General features: G+C 43.9%; 1 protein-coding gene across 9 annotated transcripts in view; it reads left to right on the top strand.

Annotated features, from left to right (window-relative positions):
- Positions 1-20311, top strand: part of mcf2l2 (MCF.2 cell line derived transforming sequence-like 2) — a 175616-nt gene that overhangs the window by 130086 nt on the left and 25219 nt on the right. For all 9 annotated transcript variants that reach the window (XM_034080623.2, XM_034080615.2, XM_034080622.2 and 6 more), the window contains exons 24-25: positions 10930-11022; positions 11876-11954. In XM_034080623.2, the coding sequence (XP_033936514.1) occupies positions 10930-11022; positions 11876-11954 (172 nt within the window). The remainder of the gene's footprint in view (positions 1-10929; positions 11023-11875; positions 11955-20311) is intronic.

Genomic DNA, 20311 nt, shown 5'->3' with positions numbered 1-20311 from the left:
TGATACATCTGCTGTACAGATGAGATGGGTCTGTCTGCAGACCGCAGCAAGGAGGCGTTTCCTATAGGGGCGTTTCCTATAGGGGCGTTTCCTAACTTTTTTTATCCAGCTGCTTTTATAAATCCTCGCAGAAGAAGTCATTGTTCGAGTGATGGGAATTCCGGCTCTTCTTGCTGAGCCGGATCATTTGGCTCACCAAGAAGAGCCGGCTCTTTCGGCTCCCAAAGGGCTCTTCAGTTTACCACATATTATACCTTTTAATTAAATCAAATGTAGCCCTGTTTTGACTAATGATTTATATGTGTACACATATTTCACTTAAATTATTCAAGACATCCTTTGTACTAAAGTATTCAAAAGTAAAAATTACATGTTTAATATAAATTATTTGCTGTGGCCAATTGTTTTCATTGCATTTACAGACCCGTGTAACTCTCTGATACCACCCAATTAATGCATTGACTTGCTTGTAGAACCACGCTACACAAAACAGATAGCAACACCTATAAAAACTATTTAAAAAAAGGGGCTACTGTATCAACCTATATAAAGTATATAAATATAGTTTTTCTCCCTGCAGGAGAGGGGAGCGTGCTTTGAGATCAACTGCTAGGCTGCAGCGGGGAGAAGAGGGGGACAAAAAGTAGGAAGAGAAGTAATGGGTCAGAAACCCTCCTTTTAACGCAGCGGTCCAGACATAGGGCATTAGGGCAGAGATATCTTTCAAGGTTTGACATAATGAATTGTGCTACTTTTAAAGCAAGCAACGATGTTTTCAAATCTGTAATCAAAAACACTATAGAAGCAGTTCCTGCCGTTGTTACGTTAGTTCAAACAGTAACAACGGACTACTTTTCTTAGCGGATGCATGTCAATTTAAATCAATACAAAAACCTATTTTTTAAATCAATAAAATCTTTTTCTAAATCCATAAAAGCATTTCAATTATTATTGGGAGTCATGTCGTTACTTTGTTGAGAATGTGGCCATGTGTAATAAGCGGGATAATGTCCACATTGCATAATGTGCCTTCATGCCGATCTAGATCCCTCCGCAAAAACAAAACCAAAAACGTCTCGTTCGCGGGCGAGAGCCGGCTCCCGTCGTTCACTATAGGAAACGCCCCTATAGGAAACGCCCCCATAGGAAACGCCCCTATAGGAAACGCCCCCATAGGAAACGCCCCTATAGGAAACGCCCCTATAGGAAACGCCCCCATAGGAAACGCCCCTATAGGAAACGCCTCCTTGCTGCGGTCTGCAGACAGACTCTATTGGTACAGATCCCCAGGTTCCTTTTCAAACAAGTCCACACAAAGTGAGTCGCAAAGGAAGTCAAGTATGAAAGAAGTTCAATCACTTACGACCTTATGTGCTGAATGACCCAGAGAAGAGCATGAATGTTGGATTAGTTTTGTTTCATAAAGATAAAGCAACACTTTCTCAGAATCAAGCAAAACTAAGAGTTTAAAGGGGACCCATCATGCAAAATGCACTTTGTGATGTCTTTTATACATAAATATGTGTCCCCGGTGCGTCGGGGAACTCACGCAGCGTCAGAAAATAAAACCCTCTCTCTTTTCCTCCGTACCCAAATCTTTTAAAAACGGGTGTACAACAAGCGGATACAGATTCCATCCGAACTGACGTCAATTTGGCGGCGGACCCACAGAAAGTTGCTATCAGAAACAATGCCTGACGTGTTTTGGACGTCTTTGTTTACATTAGCAAGCCTCGCTAACACTCATTTCATTTTTCAAACCTTTATTTACCCAGGTGTATCCCATTGGGATCATTGATCTCTTTTTCAAGGGAGACCTGCAAGAGCTCAGAGCTAACCTGTCCTAAGAGGTTTCTCAATACTCCAATTTCCCCTCCTGGACTCCTTTCCTCGACTCCTATCCTCGAGACTTAGTCCCGCCCACAGGAGATGCGAGCGGAGGACTGAGGAGGGGAACCGAGGAGAGAGGAGGGGAAGCAGCAGGCGGTTAGAGAAATGAGAACTCGTCTCCTCTGAGCGGTCATTTTAAAGAGACGTCCATTGATGATGACAGGAGGCACAGCAGCCCTCTGTCTGATGGACAGATGTGTTCATGACCACTTATATATTTACTTTGATTCATTCACAGTGCGGTATAATGAGACAATAACGGGCTACAGATGCGGACATATACACACACATATATTTATATAAATATATACAATTTCATAATCAAACAAGTATGAGAGCACTCTCATAATAACGTAACACAATCAGAGACTGGATATATCGACTCTTTGTTTGTAGATATCTACTAAACTACAGCATACAAATACAGAGAGTAATGTAGGCCTGTTATACTGAGTGATATATATTTTACACACTGCTTTGCTTTCTGCACGCATCGCGATGAAAGCAGTTTCTAAAATAATATCCAGGGGATGCATGCAGAGCTGTCATTGGCTGAAATAAGTCCAGCCATGCGTAACGCCTCCACCGTTCCCGGAAATGCGTCCGTGGAGGACCCATCAGTGTCTCCTCGGTTAGAGCCTTTTCGATGCTCGGTCCTCGATGTGCATTTAGAGAAATGAGATGTCCTTCAACATGGCGCGCTGAAATCCATTTCCGGGTCACTACCGGGGGACCGAGGAGTCGAGGAGGGGAAATTAGAGTATTGAGAAACCTCTCTAGAGACACATGTCTTTAAAAAGCAGGAAATAAAAAAAGGAACTCACCTTGTGATAAACCAGAAAGAGAAAAAGCATTTGAGCTCCGTACTGTTTCATAAATAATCCTTGACGTGGTTTAAACAGGATGGCGTTTTATCACAGCAGAATTTAACTTTATCTCCGGTAGAATTCTGATCAGGCATTAGCTCCGCCTCCTCTTATTTATTTTTTTCAAGCTAAGGACCCATAATCTGCGTTTCTCTAACAGGGCTTCAAAAGAGGGGTTTGAGCAGTATGAGGCATGGCTACAACGGGTGATTTGGCTACAACGGGTGATTTGGTATTTTGAAAAAAAAACTTCACAGACATGTTTTATATAGGAATGGCACTACAATATATATTTCAAATATAGCATGATAGGTCCACTTTAAGAGAAGAAAACAACTGAGTCAAGCAAAATACATTTTATTTAAAAAATAAAACTATAAGTTGCAAACAAATCATTTGTGTAATCATGTAAACTATAAGTATGTTTTCTTTGTTTTAACATATATTTTTGTTTGCGGTTCTCTTTGCTTCTTTCTCAATGATCTGACTTTTGCTCTCGCTGCAGCTCTTCTCGTTTGCGCTCCCTCATTTTTTTTTTCGATTCTCAGGGTGTTTCTCAATCGCGAGGATGCTGGCTTGGTAGTCGCGTACTTCCAAGGCACTTCCTTCAGAAACGAAGCAAGTATACTTCCAAGCCACGGCTTCGGAAAACGAAGAAGAATGGAACAGGCTAACAAGTGTGCCACTCTCTCTAACGGTTTCAACATAAACTGTACCGAAAATAAATACCTCACGATGTCTATCTAATTATGAACTGGCTTTACTTTTACGGAACACATTTTTGGTGGTAACAAAGTAACATATTTACCAACACATGTTCTACGCCACTACATACTTACAGTTAAATGTGTGCTGCGTCGGTTCAGCCATTCTCCGCAAGGGTTTTTGAAATTGGTCCATGCGCAAAGCATTGTGGGGATTTTAAGGACGCGAAGTCTACCCATGTGCAGCCTCGAAATTTCCCCCAAACCAAGGACGCGGCCTCGGTGGAATTCCAAGTATGCTGGAGACTGTGGCCGTTTCTCAATCTCGAGGATGCTGGCTTGGTACTTCCAAGTCACTTCCTTCAGAAACGAAGCAAGTATGCTTCCAAGCCACGGCTTCGGAAAACGAAGAAGAATGGAACAGGCTAACAAGTGTGCCATTCTCTCTAACGGTTTCAACAAACTGTAGGCTACCGAAAATAAATACCTCACGATGTCTATCTAATTATGAACTTGCTTTACTTTCACGTAACACATTTTTGGTGATAACAAATGTAACAAAGTAACGAATTTACCAACACATGTTCTACGCCACTACATACTTACATTTAAATGTGTGCTGCGTCGGTTCAGCCATTCTCCGCAAGGGTTTTTGAAATTGGTCCGTGCGCAAAGCATTGTGGGGATTTTAAGGACGCGAAGTTTACCCATGTGCAACCTCGACATTTTCCCCAAACCAAGGACGCGGCCTCGGTGGAATTCCAAGTATGCTGGAGATTGGAACAGTCCTTCGGCGGCACTCTATGACGTAGTATCCGTGAAATATTGGATTGGAAGCCAGTATCCAGGGCCCTGGGCCCATGAGTTAAAAACTTTTAATCTCAATCAGATCCGATCAGATTTTGAAATCCCATTTTTTGTGATCCAGGATCAGACAAGTCGGCCAAATTTTCTCCCTGGAGTTCAAAGCAATTCAAAGCAATTCAGGATAGGATCAGCCTGAATATCAGTGCTTTAATCAGTGCTTTAATCCTACCGATCGCCATCTAGTGGACATGAAAAATAATACAAGGAAGACAAGAGACCACATTGCAGAGACATCTTGGCCCTTTCTCATTTCTCGAACTCCCCTCCTCGACTCCCCTCCTCGACTCCTATCCTCGATACTTAGTCCCGCCCACAGGAGATGCGAGCGGAGGAGCCGAGGAGGGGAACCGAGGAGAGAGGAGGGGAAGCAGCAGGCGGTTAGAGAAATGAGAACTCCTCTCCTCTGAGCGGTCATTTTAAAGAGACGTCCATTAATGATGACAGGAGGCAGCAGCCCTCTGTCTGATGGACAGATGTGTTCATGATGACTTATATATTTACTTTGATTCATTCACAGTGCGGTATAATGAGACAATAACAGGCTGCAGATGCGGACACGCACACATACATATATATGTGTATATATTTATATAAATAAATACAATTTCAGAATCAAACAGAGCACTCTCATAATAACGTAACACTATCAGAGACTGGATATATCCCCCCCCTCTCCCCTTTGGTCGCTACAATGAGGAAAATAAATTACGGGCCAAAAGTTGTATTTACAAGTATTAAAAGTAAGCAGAGGACACCAAACCAACTGACCTGTCTGTCCGCTGCATCTACGCACACACTGTACCACACACACCTACACACACACACACACACACACACACACACACACACACACACACACACACACACACACACACGCACATACAGCTCCTAAAACAGGCTACAGCCGTTGTGTATTTTATTGTGAAGCACTGAATGGTTTTAGAGAAATATCGACTCTTTGTTTGTAGATATCTACTAAACTAAAGCAAATAAAGAGAGTAGGCCTGTTATACTGAGCGATATATATTATACACACTGCTCTGCTTTCTGCAAGGACCTCACAGCTGTTCTCTCTGTAAACATCGCGTCGCGATGAAAGCAGTTTCTAAAATAATATCCAGGGGATGCATGCAGAGCTGTCATTGGCTGAGATAAGTCCGGCCGTGCGTCACGACTCTTTGAAACATCTCTGTTCCCGGAAATGCATCCGCGAAGGAGCCGTGGAGGACCGTGGAGGACCCATCAGTGTATCCTCGGTTAGAGCTCCTCCAGAGAGCCTCCTCGATGCTCGATGCTCGGTCCTCGACGTGCATTTAGAGAAATGGGATGTCCTTCAACATGGCGCGCTGAAATTCATTTCCGGGTCACTACCGGAGGACAGAGGAGTCGAGGAGTCGAGGAGGGGGATTTGATGAAATGAGAAAGGGCCCTGGTCACAAGTTATACACTTCTATTATTGTTTGTTTGGTGGCTCATCTAAACTCTCCTGTTATTTCAGATCCCGCCTTCCTCCAGGCCCTTGTAATCAGCTCATTTCCCTCACCTGGTCTCCTCAGCCCTTCCCCTCACCTGTTACTCATTCCCTCATCACTCCACAGTATTTATACCACCTCACTATCACTTGTCCTTTGCCAGATTGTCTTGTCGTTTCCGCCAAGCTCTCCAGTGAGTGTTGTGCTCTAGCCTAGATTTTTGTCCTGCCCGGTTTTTGATCCCTGCCTGTATACGGATCTCGAGTTCCTGCCTGCTCCCTGTCTGGTTTTGGTTGCCTGTCTGACGGATTTCCTGGTTTTGACCCTGCCTGTCCCTGACCTGAATAAACTGAACATTGCTATACACTGGTTGTATCTGAGTTGTGCTATTGGGTTCTGATCTGTACCTGTGATCGTGACACATCTATTGTCCGCAATTACTTTTGAAAGGTGATGACAGATGATGGACTTTTTTTTTGTTGAAGATATTTTTAATTTAATCTAAATTACATTTGTGATTGACAATCTTTGTTGTAATACTTTTATGAGCATAAACATTTATGTCATCAACATTTGGTTGAAAACAAAATAGGACACCACAAACGTGAGCAAAAATGGAAAAAATAAAATGTATTTCCAATGAAGGCTAAAAATTGTGTATTATTTCAGTTAACAAACTTTGCCATCTAAGTTAAATTGAAACATATTTTTAAATAAATTGTACAGTACATTTTGCTCTGGAAATCCACCCCTCTGGTGGGATCAGGATAATCCAGTTTTTTGGGATCAAACTGATCCCAATCCTGTGTTGTCGGTTTGAACTACCCATTTTGAAGATTTGATCCAGATTAAAGCTTGGATTGGATTTCCTGATCTGATCGGATATCAACGTGATCCTAAACCTGTTTTTTGGTTTTGAACTCCCCAAAATCCAAATCTGATCTGATCAGATAGGGATTACAAGTTTTGAACTCCTGGGCCCAGGATATTTTTTATTTAATCTAAATTACATTTGTGATTGACAATCTTTGTTGTAATACTTTTATGAGCATAAACATTTATGTCATCAACATTTGGTTGAAAACAAAATAGGCCACCACAAATGTGAGCAAAAAATGGAAAAATAAGGGGGAGGGGGTCTGCAGTTCGGTGGACTAAGGACTGCACCACTGCTTTTTGCAGATGATGTGGTTCTGATGGCTTCATTGGTCTGCGACCTTCAGCACTCACTGGATCGATTCGCAACCGAGTGTGAAGCGGCTGGGATGAGGATCAGCACCTCCAAATCTGAGGCCATGGTTCTCAGCAGGAAACCGATGGACTGTCCACTCCAAGTAGGGAATGAGTCCTTACCCCAAGTGAAGGAGTTCAAGTATCTCGGGGTCTTGTTCTCGAGTGAGGGAACAATGGAGCGTGAGATGGGCCGGAGAATCGGAGCAGCGGGAGCGGTACTGCAGTCGCTTTACCGCACCGTTGTGACGAAAAGGGAGCTGAGCCAGAAGGCAAAGCTCTCTGTCTACCGGGCCATTTTCGCTCCTACCCTCACCTATGGTCATGAAGGATGGGTCATGACCGAAAGAACGAGATCGCGGATACAAGCGGCCGAGATGGGTTTCCTCCGCCGGGTGGCTGGTGTCTCCCTTAGAGATAAGGTGAGAAGTTCGGTCATCCGGGAGGGACTCGGTGTTGAGCCGCTCCTCCTTCGCGTCGAAAGGAGCCAGTTGGGGTGGTTCGGGCACCTAGTTAGGATGCCACCTGGGCGCCTCCCTAGGGGTGTTCCAGGCACGTCCAGCTGGGAAGAGACCAAGGGGTAGACCTAGGACCAGGTGGAGGGATTATATCTCTTCGCTGGCCTGGGAGCGCCTTGGGATCCCCCAGTCAGAGCTGGTTGATGTGGCCAGGGAAAAGAAAGTTTGGGGCTCTCTGCTGGAACTGCTACCCCCGCGACCCGACCACGGATAAGCGGGAGAAGATGGATGGATGGACATTTGTGATTGACGATCTTTGTTGTGATACTTTTATGAGCATAAACATTTATGTCATCAACATTTGGTTGAAAACAAAATAGGCCACCACAAACGTGAGCAAAAAATGGAAAAATAAAATGTATTTCCCATGAAGGCTAAACATTGTGTATTATTTCAGTTAACAAAGGTTGCCATCTAATTTTTAAATTGAAACATATTTTAAAATAAATTGTACAGTACATTTTGCTCTGGTAATCCACTGGAAATCCACCCCTCTGGTGGGATCAGGATAATCCAGTTTTTTGGGATCAAACTGATCAGGGAGAAAATGTGGCCGACTTGTCTGATCCTGGATCACAAAAAATGGGATTTCAAAATCTGATCTGATCAGATAGGGATTCAAAGTTTTGAACTCCTGGGCCCAGGAGTTCAAAACTTTTAATCCCTAGATGGCAAAGTTTGTTAACTGAAATAATACACAATTGTTAGCCTTCATGAGAAATACATTTTATTTTTCCATTTTTTGCTCACGTTTGTGGTGGCCTATTTTGTTTTCAACCAAATGTTGATGACATAAATGTTTATGCTCATAAAAGTATCACAACAAAGATTGTCAATCTCGCTCCCTCACTATCGACACCACGGTAGCGAGGACGTTTTTTCTTTTTTCTTCTCCACGGAGGAGGAAAGGATTAAAGGAGCATACTGCCACACCAGTCAGTATCCTCTGGGAATAAAAGACCCACACCGTCCTTTTCTCCGGATTAAGGACAGGGTGGTAACATCTTTTTCTCCCACCCTACCTGTCGAGAGTGGGCCCTCTCCACGCCACGAGGCGAACAAGATGGACGCCCCTCTCCCTCACACCAGAGGAGTCAGGGACTCGGTGGCTCGACTCTGCGGCTGCGGGTTGAAGATCTCGGGCACAGACACACACCAGGTCTGTTCGTCCTGCCTCGGGCTGGAACACGCCCGAGGCGCTATCGACAACCCCGGCTCATGCGGACATTGTGTCCGCTTCACCGTCAAGAGCCTCCGCCGACGGTTGGCAAGACAAGCTAGCTTGTCGGAACAGGACCCCCCCATGTCCACGGACCCGCCGGCCGGCAGTCAAGACACGGGGGCGTCCGCCACAGAGAGTGAACCCCTCTCCGTGTCGGTCTGGAGCTCATTATCTGCGATGGCAACAGAACCGGAATCCCGCGCCCTGGCAGGCCGGGACCCGGTGACGGCAAGACACGCGGGAACGGGTCCCCGCGCTTTACCAAGCTGGGGCTCCCGGTTAGACCTCACCATGGTCTCACCCGCGGAGGATGTCCTCGAGCTGGACTACGAGGAGGACGAAGAAGAGGACGCCTTGGCGTTCCTCCTGTCTGAGTCGGATGAACAGGAAGAGGACACCTTCATGTCATCGGCTCAGGCTGAAAAGCCTGGAGCGAGGGCTGCTCTCCCGGGCGATAGCACACCAGCTTCGCCCGGTCTGAGCATGGACCTGCAGGCCGTGTGCAAACGCGCTGTGGCCAGACTCAACGTCCCGTGGCCCGAAATGGCCAAGGAGACCTCCAGGTCCCGCTACGAGGGAAAACATCTTCCCCAAGCAGCGGGGAAAAAGAGGCAACTCCTTCCGGTCTTCCCGGAGATGTTGGATGAGGTGTCGGTCTCGTGGAGAGACCGGCCCTTCAGCAACAAGGTCCCAATCCAGGGTGCCTCCTCCCTAGACTGTGACGGAATGGAGAAGCTCGGCCTGCTCCGCATGCCGCCAATGGAAACGCTGGTAGCGGCCCACCTCCTACCGAAGGTGGGCCCGTCACCGAGCAGGAACCCCACGCTGCCAGCAAAGTCGGACCGTTTTCAGTCGACAATGACTGAAAAGTCCTACAAAGCTGCAGCGTTGTCCACCAGGGCCCTGAACGTGTCCTCGCTGCTAACCGCTTACCAAGCGGAGCTCTGTGAGGACCTGTCGGGTAACCCGGGGGCAGCCACTCTGGACGAGATGGCAGCGGTCACGGACATTTGCCTCCGTGTCCAGCGCTGCGCCGTCCGGGCATTACCTTGCCCGTGGGCAAGGTAATGGGGATCATGGTGGTGCAGGAAAGAGCGAGATGGCTCAACCTCACCAACCTCCCAGACCGGGAAAAGGAGGATGTGCTGGATATGCCCATCGTTCCCGAAGGAATTTTCGGCTCCGCTTTCGCCTCCATGCAAAGGAGGTGTGAGACGAAGAAAAAGGAGGACGAGGCACTCCACCTCTGCCTCCCTCGAAGGGTCCAGCCGCTGCCTTGCAGCAGCAGTCCTTCGCCCAAGCTGCCTCGAACCCTGCTCGGTTTAAAGCACCGAAGACGCAGACTGCTTTAATTTAACAAATTCTACAATATAAAAGTGGTAGATTTGCTTTATTAGACAGAGCAGACCGGCTGCATACCAACACAATTAGGAACATGCTCACATCTCACTATGTTGGTCTGAAGAGCTGAAGCATTCATACACAATGGATACAAACTGTGTTGTCTCGTTCTATATCCTGTGAGAAAATGATATACATTTAGCATTAAAAACCCAACATACTATTCCTGAGGAAGATCTGAATAATCAACAGATTTGAATGGAATCTCTAACATTTGCATGTAGAATAAAGACAAAAGAGTGATTATACAAATTACATTTATTGAAATTTTAACCAGAAGATGAAGTCTCAAAGAACGTTTTAAATAAAAGGACATAAAACAAAAAGGTGGATAATAATAAAATATATTAAATGTTTATGTAAAGACATTTGGTCAAATGAAATGACACTGAGCAAGTGATAACAGCAACGTGTCGATGAAGCTGGTGCAGGTCTTTCTTCATGCCCCCCCCCCCCTAACAATTGCAAAGGAGGAGAGGAGCCACGTCATTACGTTACCGTTTCCATTGCTGCAATGCCAACGTGAGACAGATCAAGCTATATAGCACTTTGATGTGTTTAATTGAAGTATAAAACTCCTTACTCATCTATAAATGTGTGCCAGCCAGGCAAGACAAGTTAGCGCACAGCCATCGAACCAGTTAGTAATTCAGCAAAGTGCCAGTTGGTTGGTTTCTGCGGGTCTATGGAATGAGTTTATTTTGTAAATGTTGAGTCATTGCGGCCTCTCACGGTGTCTCTGCTCTGCTTCCTGTACAGATGAGTGCAGTGGGGATCACAGAGAACGTGAAAGGCGACATCAAGAAGTTTGAGGTGTGGTACAACAACAGAGAGGAGGTTTACATCATACAGGTATGTTGATGTTTAACAAAAAACAACAAAGATTAGAATCAAATCAAAATGTAGACTTATGAAGCAGCACATTGTTTTGAACACTTTCCTATATTATCATCTCACAATCCCTTAGACGTATCTAATGACCCTGTGAAGGGGACCAGGCCCCTAGGTTGGAATCTATCTGTGTAGCTTCTCATGACTAGGTCCACTCCACCTGGAGTTGTTAAATCATTCTTATATATTGATGCACCAGTATTACAAATCTGTAAAATGTATAATATAATCATTGATGTCCCAGAGGGAACATTTTACTGCAGAATACATACTTTTACTTTTGATACTTGAAGTATATTTTGTTCAAATCCATATATAGAATATTGGAAAAAATAATGAGAAAAGAAGGAATATGTCCTTTGCTGTGTATACCAATGTCTAATGTAATATCCTGTTCATTTTATAAAGAATACATCAAATATATATGATTAAGATATGATGTGTTTTATGAAAATAATATTTAAACTGAGGGGACATACATTTACACTTTATTATATATATAAAGATTAATGTTATATATATATTTTTTGGAGACATTCAGTGATCTTTTCCACGGTCGTCCTCTTGGAGGCAGTGTTGTACCGCACAGCTCTCCCACTGAAACACAGAAAAACTGCAGGAGTGTTCAAAAAACTCTTGTTGTATATGTTGCTTTACATTGGCGTGTGTGTGTGTGTGTGTGTGTGTGTGTGTGTGTGTGTGTGTGTGTGTGTGTGTGTGTGTGTGTGTGTGTGTGTGTGTGTGTGTGTGTGTGTGTGTGTGTGTGTGTGTGTGTGTGTGTGTGTGTGTGTGTGTGTGTGTTTTTCCTCCGCAGGCTCCTTCCATGGATGTGAAAAACAATTGGGTGTTGGAGATTCGTAAAGTTCTTACAGGCCAACTCGAGGCGTGCAGAGGTATACACACACACTCACACACACACACACACACACACACACACACACACACACAAACTCCTCTTCCAATCCCCCCTACTTTTATTTAGTTAAAGGTTAGAGACGATGCCAAATAATAACAAATTAGAAGGAAAAAAATATTTTAAAAATACAGGTTTCAGTATTCTGAGGCTCTAAGCCCCATTTCTTTTCCTCGTTGACGGCAAAAAAGGTCCGACATTATACAATTTAAAATAAAAACAATAATCGTGGCTTGATATCGAGTAAGAAAACGTTTTTATGAACCACACAGCTTCCGGTCTTCCAAGACCCGATCGGACAAAAAGACGTGGTGCAGGCAGTGGTGGAGCTGGGGGGTGAATCCTGGTCACCCCATTGGCCACCCCAAACACCCTCACCACGGGGGCCCAAACAAGTTTAGAACATTAAGAAAAAAATGTTTAAGTAACCTTTCATCATTCATCAAGAATTAACATTAATAGGACGTTATATTGATAATATACTCACTAAACTTACAATTAATTTAACTTATTTTCTTCCAAAAGTTAATTATCCAAAGCACACCCCCTTCTATTTACATGTAATGGTTTGGTCCTGCCTCCAAACGCGGTGCAGCACCGCCGGCACTTTCTAGCAGAGAGTGAGAGCATGTTAGGAGCAGGGATGTGAACCATGTCTCAACGACTCACAAAGTCAGGCTTTCAAAAGAGAAAAGAAAGGAGAGAAAGACAAGAGAGAGGGACTAACTGTCACCCAGTTTTTCAAAGAAAAGGGTGTGGTCTATGAGTGGTGGAAATGTGTCTGTTAGCTACGCGTAGTCCATTGTAAATAATAATTGTTTTTAGTAAGCTGACATTAAGTACTGTTAATATATATACAGGTTTTTAATTTCACTCCTTTCTTAGCTGACATTTAGTAAATGCAGGTACATTTTTAGCAGCTATTGATACTAAATCAGTTGTCCCTCCCCCTGGTGCCAGAACCAACAGATCCATCTCAAGACTTAGCAGCCCTGTCCCCCCATTAGTGTTATATTTTCAGAGCTCAGTGTCAGTAAATATTGTGCAGTTAGTATTGGACTACAAGATAGATGCAAGCAAGCCTGTACAGGTAGAGTTATTTAAAGCATAAATGAGTCAGTTGTGTTCTGGAGGTGTGGTTACAGCAATTGTGCTTGGTTGGCGTGGCCTGGGCCTGGTGGTGGGGCCCAATGTGATATCTTTCCATGGGGCCCAAAATCCCTGGCGTGTATGGCCAGAGGGCAGGACCTATAACACATTTACTACCCAATAGCATTGTGAGGCTGAACAAAAGGACCTTTTGACTATGTAAATGTAGTCTTTTAAAAAAACAAAACATTTACTGACTTTTTTAGGATAGCTTCAAGTAATGTTGTAAAATTCCAACCGGGGGCCTTACAGGGTTAGGGGCTATTGTTTATTGTTATTTACTTTAAGATGTTTATTCTTAACCTATCATTTAATTTAAAAACTCTTATTTAAATGATGTCTGTGTGTCTCTGTATTCCTGATGATACACTGAGAGAATGAGCTCATAGGGCTGCTGATCATCATAAGCTAAACAGTCTGTATATTGCATTACATTTGTATAATGTAAGCTTCGTTGATACTTTGCCTGTGGGAATACAAAAACAATAGTTAGATATACTGAATATTATTTGATCTATTCCACCACTTAATCCCAAATAATGTAGAGGTGTGTTGTAGGTACCTTAAATAACCCCTTATTTTCTAGTGAGATGTATTTTTATGTTCATATAATAGTGATTTCAATTTCACCCCAAAATGATCACTGGTTCCATCCTGACCACCCCACTGAAAATGTCCTGGCTGCGCCACTGGGTGCAGGCACGAAACATACTACCAATAGAAATACTTTGCTTTTAATAACCTTCTGTGCGACACGAAATAAATGGGGAAATCGTGTTGTTGAACACGAATCAATAGATTACATGTATTTCGTGACTATTATACGAAATGCCGTGAGACTGGGTTGGAAGCCCATAGAGCTAGCTTTAATTCACCATTTAGTTGTGAGGTTGCACAATGACCAATGGACTGAGTTTATATGCTTTGTCCACTCTTTACAACCTCTGAAAGCGCTTTACATTTACACATCATCATTCACCCATGCACATGCCATTCATACACAGCAGTCCAGTGGCCGTCTGCGTGACAGCGAGACACAGCAAAACACAGCCTCGCCGCGTCCCGCCGTCTCTGAGGGAGGAGAAATCTGCGGAGCTGCAGTTGAGAAAAGATTGAGCGTGTGTGTGTGAGGAAGTCCGCGGATTGGTTAATTTGGACCAATCCACGGATTTAACGTAACGGCTCCGCGGACGTAACGTAACGGCTCCACGGATTGGTCCATGGGCACGTCACTGTACCCAGGAAGAAAAAGAGAAATCTCCAACGAGGCGTTCTGGGGCAGCATAGACAGGTATTTTCTGTGTCACGGCCTGTCCACACTACAGCGTCGACAGCGTCGACAACTCCAATCTGCCCATTCACTTTGAATGGGGTGACGTCACGTTGCCTCGCTTTTTCGCCGAACTGAATTGTGGGTAGCAGAGCGGTCCGTCTCCGTTGAACATTGTTCAACTTCTGACGGCGGAGACGCCGGAGTAGCCAGCGCCAGCCAATCAAATCCCGTTTCGGAAAATCTGACAGCTGAAGCCGTAGCCAATCAAACCGCGTCTAAGCTGGGAGAGATATCCCGCCGTTCATTTCTATATTTCAAAAAAAGTCGGAGGAGAAACTAATTATCGCCGTAGCAAATCACCCGGTTGTGTATGACCAGACCCTCTTCACCGACCGGGATACAAACCGGAGGAACCAGGCATGGAGGGAGGTGGCAGAGACAGTGGGTGAAACTGGTAGGTTTTCGCCTGTTTGGGGAGTTTATATATATATTGCTCCCATACAATCCCCGGGGTTTCTCCTCCAACTTTTTTTGAAATATAGAAATGAACGGCGGGATATCTCTCCCAGCTTAGACGCGGTTTGATTGGCTACGGCTTGAGCTGTCAGATTTTCCGAAACGGGATTTGATTGGCTGGCGCTGGCTACGCCGGAGACGGCGGAGACGGACCGCTCTGCTACCCACAATTCAGTTCGGCGAAAAAGCGAGGCAACGTGATGTCACCCCATTCAAAGTGAATGGGCAGATTGGAGTTGTCGACGCTGTCGACGCTGTAGTGTGGACGGGCCGGTAGAGTTTTACTCGCTACAGGGTGTACTTTGAGGGGTTGTGACTCTGCAGACCGTTTACATGCAGAAAAACCTTCATAACACACAAGGGGACGGGTAATAACCGGAAAAGCATGACATGGGACCTTTACATTTTCTTACCTTACTTAAAGTTTAGCTTGACTTAGTTGTAAAAGTCCTATTTATTTAGAGGCTTACATTTTTGTCTAAAGCTAGCTAACGTAGAGGGTTAGCGGCTTTAGCTAGCCCCAGCTTTGTTATATTAAGTGGATGTGATAGCTGCCTCCCCTGGTGCTTTATAGTCTAAACAAAACAAGTGAGCCTATATATCTTTTACGCATCTGTGAAATTAGTTCATTGGACTATGGAAGGTAAAGACATGTTTTAAAGTGGTCTACAAACGTTACACTTGTGAGACACAGCTAACACAATTCCCCAGACAGTGTGCTGGTCATGTTTCAAAAACATACTAAAAAGTGATTTGACTCCTTTACTGTTTGATGTTCTGCTATCATTACATCCTGCTGCAACAACTCAATTGCTTCCTGTTATCATGAAACTGTTCAGTATCTATCAGCACATCTACAAGTCATCCCTCGCTGCAGTCTGCTGATAAGCTCGTCATCCTCTCTCACGCTACCAAGTCAGGGAAACGTCCTCTTTTCAATACTGTCTGTACTTACACAGAACACACATTTTAATTTGCGACATTCAAACATGATCGCAGTTTTATGACAATGCATCACAATATTTAGTCAGGACTGCATCATTTTAAGAGTTAAAAACACTCTAATATGGAATTGTACATAATGATGTATATCCACCAATTTGAATACACCACTTTGAACATTTTAATGTTTTTCTTTTTTCTGACACTTTATGGACTAAACTATTAAACATAAGAACATAACAGTAGGGCTCCGCGATTTTGAAAGATAACCTACACACAATAATATTGACTCATATTGCAATTGCGATATCATTTGTGTTTTGAGAGGGAAAAAATTAAACATAATTCACATTTCATTGAAAAATTAAATAAATGATATTGTGGTTATTTTACAAGAGGACCTTTACATAAAAAGGATTTTTTATTAATTATGTAGAACACCATTAGGCCGGGACTTCTTTGCAGCACCATACTATATATACAAATATGTTCACGCATTTTTTCTTTGCGTTAACATTTTTGTTATTGCACTCGTCCATATTGCATAACGATTTAACGTCGATTAATTGTATGGCCCTAATCAACAGTTTAAACCATCATAAAAAGAAGTCTTAATAATACTTTAAGCCATGTCAGGACAATGCGTAATACTCACAAGCATACAAAGGCTCAAACATGCACTTACATACACACAGTACCGCACACACTCTCTGCCTGTGTGTCCGCTGCCCCCCCCCACCTTCCTGTGTTACCACCTCTCGGTACCAGTAAGCACCGTGGTCCACAGTTCCACTCTATGGCCTGACTGACAGCAGAACCCCCCCAACGTGAGCCGCACACTGCCCCTGTGTGTGTGTGTGTGTGTGTGTGTGTGTGTGTGTGTGTGTGTGTGTGTGTGTGTGTGTGTGTGTGTGCGTGCGTGCGTGCGTGCGTGCGTGCGTGCGTGCGTGCGTGCGTGCGTGCGTGCGTGCGTGCGTGCGCGCGTGCGTGCGTGCGTGTGTGACCCCTCTGACTCCATGTGAGGAGGGTGTAGGTAAGAGAGAGTGAAGTGGTGTGGGAAAAGGAGAGGGAGGACATTGAAAGTGATGGGAAGAGACAATACGAGGATGAGGGATGATGGGTGGAGGGAGAATAAGGGACGGACAGAGAGGAAAGACATTTTCAGGGTGGAGATGGAGGCTGAGAGGCAGCACAAGGGGAATGAAGGAGGCTTGAGAGAGAAGGGTGAAGAGAAGTAGGACAAAGAGGAGCCGCACTCCTTTCAGAAAGAGGAGGAGAGGAAGTGTGAATGTGAGGAGACGAGAGGAAGAGATGGGGTACAATACACAGCCGAAATGCTGTTTTGACAAAAGTCATTTAGAATCAAGGTCAAGCTTTTTCTGGACTTTCAACCACATCATTTTCTTTGTGTTAGTCAGATGAAGGTGTATACTGAAGATTATAAGCTATTTCCAAAGTCAAGAAAGATCTTTCACTCTTGACTGGGATCTGAGAATGTGATGAAGACAGTACAGTATATATATATATATATATATATATATATCAGTAAGTGTAGAGGGAACTAGAAAACGGAATAAAGTTATGTGTATTTGAATTAACTGCAAGATGTGTAAATGCTGTTCATTTCATTTCATTTCAAACCTTTATTTATACAGATAAATCCCATTGAGATCATTGATCTCTTTTACAAGGGAGACCTGCTCAAGTAGTTCCACATGAAACATAAAAACATAAACAGAACAACAAAAGGACATCATACAGCATCATTTACATAATTATCCACATAAGCAGGTACCAATAGCTTCCGATTGAGTAGCATCTAACCGAGCTTTAAAAACATTTAGTGGCACCAGATTGTTCAGTTTCCATTTAATTTGCAGACTATTCCAAGACAGAGGAGCTGCGCATCTAAAAGCTGTCTTCCCTAAGACAGTCCTAGCAGTTGGCACATTTAATAAAACCACAGCATGCGATCTCAGGCAGTAGCCACTTACAATTCTCCGAGAGATCAGGGAGCAGATATAAGATGGAAGTTTCCCTAGCATGGCTGTGTATATAAAAATGTACCAGTGTCTGAGCCTCCGTACAGTTAGTGAAGGCAAACCAGCCCTTGCATACAGGGTACAGTGATGGGTTAATGCTTTACAGTTTGTCACAAATCTTAGTGCACTGTGATACGCAGCATCTAACTTGACCAGGCAATTGGCAGGTGCATTCATATAGACCAGATCCCCATAGTCCAGCACAGGTCAAAGGTCACAGTGACTAGCCTTTTCCTGGCCTCAAGCGAGAAACAGGACTTGTTCCTGTAGAAGAAACCTAGCCTTAGTTTGTTTAGCAGGTTATTGACATGAAAGTTATTGTTATAAGTTATTGTTCACTCATTTGAAAAGAATAGACTTTGGTTTCACTCCCCATGCTCTCCGCGCACACTGCTGTTGGCCTGCACACACCTCCATGTGCTCAGCCTTTATGAATAAAACATTGTTAGATCCATGATGAAAAAATATCTCCATTTTGCTGAATACAATATTTGGAGCATGTGGAATGGCTCCATGCTGAGTCTGCATTTGTGCGACAGGTTCATTGGTTACTGGGAATGGGAGGTGACAAGTGAGATCATTCAGAGCTTGGTATTTCACTTATGTGAGCAATGCATTTGGCCTCGCTGCAGTTTCTTTACGAGATTCTTCTCCACAGATTTCTTGTCACACAGCAGAATCCTGTGGCAGGCCACATTTGTTAACTTTGCATTTATGAAGTCGCTTGTTTAGATATGAAGCTGTAACCCCAATGACTTCAGTGTGTGGATGTTTCTTTCTTTTTTATAGCAACACAAAGGGATTTCTATCAGCCCAATAAAAGCAGCTTAGGGAGTTGACGCAGCAGTTTGGGAAATTGTATGCATGGAGATAATGCAGAAATGTTCGAATTGCACATGATGAGAAAGGCCAGAGAAGCTTTTGGTGTAAATATCCAGAGGGAACAGCCTATCAGAAATACAATCATATATGTTCGATCTTTTTATATTCTGCCCAGTATTGGTTCTTCTTCCTTATTATTTAAATAGCTTACGAGGACTCACCTTGAACTCGCTATACAGCTACTATTCTGTCCGGTATCCTTCATGTCCTGTGCAGCGAAGCATTTTAACAGGACCGGTCCAGGTTCCAAGCAAGCTTAGCCGATACTAGAAGGTGGGGGTACATCTTTGCAGAACACTTATTGTTCAGAGAGAATCATCAACATCTTCTTGAACCCTACGCCATAAACTTGACAAAGTAAAGATATAGCTGACACTTTTGTATGAAGCAACTTACATACACTTAAATACTGTCTACATGCCTACAGGTCAGGAGCATTTGGGTATCTTACATTGTTGACTGCAGGGGCTAGTGATTAGATTAGATAGAGTTTTATTGTCTCCCTTAGGAGAAATTTGTCTTGGGCATCAAGATAATACACATAAAAAACATTCAGGTCAATCAGTCATAGATACAGAACAGAGATCACATATATCACATGGCAAAGAAACAACAAGAAACATACAGGTACCGAACTTTCCCTATTGCACATACATAATCAAATTGCACTTTCCCTATTGCATTCATACTGTACATAATCAAATATTGCACTTTTCCCTATTGTATTTATACATAAATCAAATATTGCACTTTCCCCTATTGTATTCATACACAAATCAATATTGCACTTTCCCTATTTCACCTATGCATAGTGTCCGTCAAATTGCACATATCCCTATTGTGTCCATATTTACACACAATGCACTTCCCCTATTTAACCTTCTCGATTGCACACACTACACTGTAAACATTGCACCTCCCAACAACTCCTAACACAGCATAATCACAGTTATTTCTGACTGTTCAGCAGCTTGATTGACAGCGGAACAAAGGAAAACTTATACCTGTTCAATTTACAGTTTGGTAATCTATACCTTCTGCCCGAGGGCAGCAACTCAAACTCTCTATACAGGATGTCTTTGGGGTCGCATGTGATTTTACGGCCTTGCTTTCTCACCATCTCCTCAAATATCTCCTGAAGAGAGGATGGTGGAAGCATGCCAATTATTTTTCCAGCCCTTTTTATCAAGCTCTGGAGTTGTGATTTGGCTGCGGCCCCACGAGGACGAATTCGGTCGTTTGCGTTACTGTTTAGTATCATATAGACCGCTCGGCCACACGAGGACGACCGAATACGGCACTAAACGACTGAGGAAACGACAACGGGTCCCAAGGTGGATAGAAATGCATACGCCACTCTCTGGGGGGTCAAACAGCTCCGTGTGTGCGCCCTATACGGACATTTTCAGATCACTGATAGTGATTGCGCAATAGCCCCGCCTCTCCCCACCTCTTCTGCTCACCTCCGCTTACCCCGCGCCAGTGCTGAAGTGTTTCGCCACCAACAACAACAACAATGGCGGATCGCAGAGT

This window comes from Pseudochaenichthys georgianus, chromosome 4, assembly GCF_902827115.2.
Source record: "Pseudochaenichthys georgianus chromosome 4, fPseGeo1.2, whole genome shotgun sequence".
Classification (NCBI taxonomy): domain Eukaryota; kingdom Metazoa; phylum Chordata; class Actinopteri; order Perciformes; family Channichthyidae; genus Pseudochaenichthys; species Pseudochaenichthys georgianus.
The sequence above is the reverse complement of the archived record's forward strand: the minus strand, read 5'-3'. Positions and strand labels throughout refer to the sequence as shown.